At 40.2% G+C, this 5,192-nt stretch overlaps 2 protein-coding genes across 3 annotated transcripts in view; one reads left to right on the top strand and one right to left on the bottom strand.

Moving 5' to 3' along the window:
* Positions 1–5,192, top strand: part of LOC103380993 (MAM domain-containing glycosylphosphatidylinositol anchor protein 2) — a 126,402-nt gene that overhangs the window by 30,139 nt on the left and 91,071 nt on the right. The gene's annotated exons all lie outside the window — the stretch shown is intronic.
* LOC103381002 (low choriolytic enzyme-like) lies at positions 1,524–3,953 on the bottom strand. Its single transcript, XM_025056848.1, has 5 exons — positions 3,750–3,953; positions 3,541–3,658; positions 2,540–2,718; positions 2,382–2,463; positions 1,524–2,281 (listed from the first exon to the last, which is right to left on the bottom strand). Exons 1-5 carry the CDS (start codon positions 3,925–3,927, stop codon positions 2,140–2,142), a joined length of 699 nt encoding a protein of 232 aa, XP_024912616.1. The 5' UTR covers positions 3,928–3,953; the 3' UTR covers positions 1,524–2,139.

The following is a 5,192-nucleotide window of genomic DNA, read 5'->3' on the forward strand; positions in this document are numbered from 1 at the left end:
TCTCTCCTCCCTCTTGTTTCCTCTCCTCTCTCTGTCCATGTAATCCTGATTGCTCCGGTCACCCTTTTGATTGGTGTTTCACCACCGTGTTTCACTGATTACAGCCCCAGTCACTCCTCCTCGCTCCCAGGTCTCATTGTTCTCACGTCGACTTGTCTCTCCTTATCTCCTTTTCCTATCCTTTTCTCTCTAAACCACTTCCCACTTCTTTGTTCTCCATAACTTCCACTTTCTCCTCTGTCTCCTCCATCTCCTCCTTTGCCCCGTTCTCATCAGACACACACAGAGAGTGATGCACAAACATCATCCCTCATAACTCCAATGAGTGGCTTGTTATCATCTTGTCCCCACAGTGTCTTTCTGTCTGGCTCCAACTCAGCTTGAATTCCATCACTAATGGGAAGGCATCATTTTCGACACCTGTGATTCCTCAGTGCTGTGCTGCTCGCAGACACAGGGCTCAGAGGGACTGGGAACTAATGTGTCTGCCTGATTCACACGTTACACACAGGAGTTTAAAAAACACACACGTGTAATTCTTCTTTCATACAGACATCTGCTGTTTGGGTTCAGGTTTGTCATGTATACTTTTAAAAATGAAAAAAATATATCTTAAATAGATCTTAAAAATGACAAGTAGAGTCAAACTTCATCAAAGCATCAATAAAGCTCGATGGCCCTGCCCTTGATCCCTTCCACAGATAACTGTTTGTATAGGACATGACAGGGCAACAACAAAGACATCCAGGATTTTGATGGCATCCTGTGATGTCTTTTGATGTTTTCGTCCAAACGACATTTACATGCTTTTGTAAGTGCTGCTTTCATCTCCCGCAAATAGGGTCACTTAACAGTTGATTCTTTTCAAGCAGAGGAGCGTTTGAAAGCAGACAAATAGAACACAGTAGCTGTTACTGTCATTTTAGTAAAATCTCTTTTTTATTACCTGAAATGGAAGTTCAAATCGATTCGAGCAGACGTTCGTTTTCATGATGAATGCTCGTCTGTGTTTAAGACGAGAATCTTTTCATCGTCCTCTATGATAAATATTGTAGCTGCTAATTGGATAAAACCGATAATAACAGAATTGAGTTGTGTCTGCCGGTCGAAATGAATCGAAATTGTGTTATTTTTCTATTTGTTCCAAAGTGTGTTGAAGTAATTGATTTCAAATGTTATTTTCTTTATTTTGATAAGAATATCTGTTTTAAGGAATTTTTAAAGCAATGAATTTGGATGTGTGGATATTTTGTCTGCAGGAAAGATTCAGGAACTGCCACTCTAAACTACACACATACTTTGTACCATAATCCTTTGCAGTCTTTTCAGCTGCACAAGGTAGAGAATACTGTACACACGGCTGTCACTATTGTAAATGTATGGGTACGTGATCAGAGGAGAGTGGTTTGTGTCGTAGAAAACTCTTCCTTCACTCTCAGGACTTTTCTTTCTCTTATCCCTGACCCCAAAACTCCCCAGCTACTCTGCTCTCACATTAAATCGCTGCCTATCAATGAAGCAAAATCAGAGGGATAACAATGTGTGGGATTTCAAAAGGATGAGAAAATTCACAGCCATCTACGAGTGTGGGATGTGGAAGTGGAAAAAAAATACAGATTTCCTTTACACTGTTACGTGGTACGAGAGGAAAATATATGGTAAACATAACAGCTGACTAATATCCACTCAAGAGAATGGATTTTATTTTCTAATTTTTTATCCTACAAATACTCATTTCGTCTGAAGTATATTTTTTTATGTCTAACTTAAAACCAAAATGAATGAAAATGTCAAATTACTTCCCTTTATTTTGTTTGACTTTGGTGCTCGAAGGAGACAAAGGGAGTCAGTCAGAATTGATGTGGACGACTGTGACATATTTTACCTTGTAGCACTCACTTATTTCACAATGAACCTGGAGTGTGTCTTGTCTTGGTTTTTTCCTGCCAATGAAACACTGCCTACAGTTTGAACTGGAGCCTTTTAAATTATTCAGCTGACTACTAAATGTGTTTTTTTACTAAATGTGTTTTTTTAAACACACACACACACAGACACAAAGTTTTTTATTTTTAATTTCATCTTTTATTCATATTGCTGCCATGTTAATGTCTGATATTCACACCATCTTGAGTTAATCTATCCAATGTAACTCCAGCACCTGTACAGCTTGTTGATTCTGAGGATGTCAGTGGCAGACACTCTCTCTCTCTGACCAATGGGAGCAGACGGGTCCTTGATGGGAGTGATTGTTTCTCTGCGCAGTGTTCCAAAGGCGGTTCTACCAATTAGAGTTGGACAATCATGATGAAGTACAACGGTTTGGAGAAGTTACAGTAGAATTTAGCCTTTTAGACTTTAACCAACATTTCTGTTGTTACCTTCCGTAGTGCATCACTGAGGTGTAGTCGTACTTAGTGTTGAGATTATCGGTGTCCATCTTACGGAAGTTGAAAACGAAATCTTTTGAAATGAGAAGTAAGACATGATCAACGTCTGGGTCGATGTGTACATGTTTATTCCTCCCTGCGATTCTTACATTTGTTGATGTTCTCCCAGTTGATTTGGATGTACTCGTCACGGTCGCTGCGTGTGTGTTCGTGGTAGAAACCCAGAGCGTGCAGCAGCTCGTGCTGGATGATGCCATGGTTGATGCAGCCAAACCTCTGCAGTGAAACCACCTGTTTGTCTCCGGTGTAACCCAGCAGAGAAGCACAGCTAAAGAGGAGCAGAAGAAACAGGAGGGAGCAACACTGAACACACTTCATTAAGTTTAGGGTTTGATTAATAAGGCCTTATATTGTATTGTCAGCAGAACTGCAAGTACATAGGGGCTTAAATAAGGAGATTTTAGATGAGCTGGTTTCATCCGGCCTAAACATAGATATGGAGCACCAAGAGAGGGAAATAAAGGTAGGTTCCTGTATCATTTAAAATCATGTCGCTGTATAAGACATTGCTACAAAACCTGTGCAAAAAAGGGCTTTTTATCAAATCAAATATTGTCTGGCACAGTGAAGCCCAACAATCAAGTAGCTTTGTGTTCATAAATTAGCCATAAAAATTAGAAGACTAAAAGTGTAAAAACAAAAAAGTACTAAATACTAAAAAGGTGCTATTTATATCCAAACATGGAATAATAGGGACCTCTGCTCTCTTTCTCCAACTATGGGTTAATTATGAAATCAGGAACAAAAACATGTGTAATTTAGAGTTCCTAATTCCTAATTACTTTATTATTTGATAACGTTTTGTTTTTCATTTTTCTCAGTAACAAATTTGATAATTACTTTACCACAGCCCTGTTCTTAGCAAAAGACAAACAGTTCATTTAGGGTAATTTAATTCCGTTTCTACCAGTTAACTCAGCTACACCTCACACTAAACAGTAACTATCTTCAGCAGAAACAAATTTTACAGATGAAGTTATCACATGTGTAGTACTGGCCTCCTGCCGTCATATCAGCCACTGTGTAGAGGTCTATAAAACATAACAATTTATTGACATGCCTACAGTGGGTGCTTAAATTACAGACTCACCCATATCTTGGCTCGATGCTTAAATATCCCCTCTGAGCCACTCGGGGAACAAAACGAAGGCAGGTCTGGGACTCAAGGTCCTTCATGGCTGTAACAATCCGGGTCCTCTCACTGGGGTCTGAAAAATAACCAGAAAAACAAAATATAAAATATAAAATATCTAACAATGAATTATATCCTGTGTTATTGCTGTGATAGGTTAAACCCACCGTATTTGTCACTCAAAATAAAAGCGACTTCCACCTTTCCATTACGGGACTTTGGCCACAGACAGGTGTACGGTTCTCCGAAGCACTTCATGGCGTTGCGGGTTCTCGGAATCAACACGTCTCCCTCCAGTAGAAAATCACTGGAACCTTTTAAAATGTAACAGATTTTCAAGACCATGTTTGTTCTGCTGAATGTTCACTCACTTAACTACTGCTCGTTCACCCGCCATAACTCACCATTGTTTATTCTCAGAATAGTTTCAGTGAAATCTTCATTTTCCACTGAGAGTTCTAATAATAAATAAAAAAAGAAAATTTGGATACATTCAGATTAGGCACATGTTATAAGGTGTGTTGTGGATGCATTTGAAAATTCCTGAGCTGAAGATCGTCCCTGAACGTTACCTCCATCATGAGTCTGTGGAGAAAAAACACATTTTCTTACCATGAAGTATTATGGAAACAATACAATCGGTGCTATGGGAACTGCATCCCTCAATACAGAGAGTGCACTTATGTAGAGCCGACTTTACATTCACTGTGGTATGTTTTGTCTAACCTGGCCTTGGTGCGCCGCAGAGAAGCCGAGAAGGAGTAGGAGGAGGAGGAGGAGAGTAGCCATTGTTCCACAGCTTTTCCTTGTCGTGCTGAAAATGTATCTGGTCCAGGTTTATATTCAAGACCATCGAGGTGTGTCAGTGTACAGTTACTGTTGGTATAGTGGCTTTTCAGTGGGCCCCATCTTAGGTACACAGCTGATGGGAGTGACCTGCTCACCCCAGCCCGCTGTCTCCACTCAGGGATAATCTCGTTCTTGTAGGATTAGAGTAACCACAGACTCCCGTCGACTCTCACGGCATCAGATTTCAGATTACCTGTACTCACCTCCTGTGTCTGAGATCGCAGTATATTTTTGAAAGTTTTTCCACCCTTTGCCTTGATATGAGCATTTATAAAGCTGATCACTAGCAACAAAACCTCATTTTCTACGAAGATTAAAAGGCTCCCGTGGCCTTAACACCGATCTGGATCTGGTGCTTTTCACTGAGTGTGACTCATTGCTGAACAGCTCAATTTAAGACAGGCTGTCGCCGGAAATAATAATGGCTCAATTAGTGACCAGCTGTAAAGTCTGGGATTATGGAACTGCGATTGTGGCGGTGATGATCTCAGTAAACACTGGGCCTGAGCCACTAGAATACAGAGAAAAACCATTTGGTTTGGTGTTACTCAGTGAAATCCTCGGGTTTAACCGTGTGTTAGTGTTAATAGGAAAAGGCGGATGGTAGATCCACAGCTGGAGTAACAGTTGTAGGTTTGGATTTCTCTTAACAGATCACAGACCCCTGCTGATACTCTTCTCTGCTATTTATTATATTGCCAAATATTTCAGTCTTTGGTGTTTGTTTATTTCTCAGAGAGAGAGAGGACTGTTGGTGATTT

This window comes from Cynoglossus semilaevis, chromosome 7 (genome assembly GCF_000523025.1).
Source record: "Cynoglossus semilaevis isolate Cse_v1.0 chromosome 7, Cse_v1.0, whole genome shotgun sequence".
In the NCBI taxonomy this organism is placed as follows: domain Eukaryota; kingdom Metazoa; phylum Chordata; class Actinopteri; order Pleuronectiformes; family Cynoglossidae; genus Cynoglossus; species Cynoglossus semilaevis.

What these genes read in the sequence shown, in the direction of transcription:
- LOC103381002 (XM_025056848.1), bottom strand. Translation starts at nt 3,927, where the DNA reads ATGGTCTTGAAAATCTGTTACATTTTAAAAGGTTCCAGTGATTTTCTA. An exon ending in TATTTTGAGTGACAAATACG is followed by an intron (nt 3,659 to 3,749) that starts GTGGGTTTAACC and finishes GTTATTTTTCAG; the next exon opens with ACCCCAGTGAGAGGACCCGG. An exon ending in AGCATCGAGCCAAGATATGG is followed by an intron (nt 2,719 to 3,540) that starts GTGAGTCTGTAA and finishes GCTCCTCTTTAG; the next exon opens with CTGTGCTTCTCTGCTGGGTT.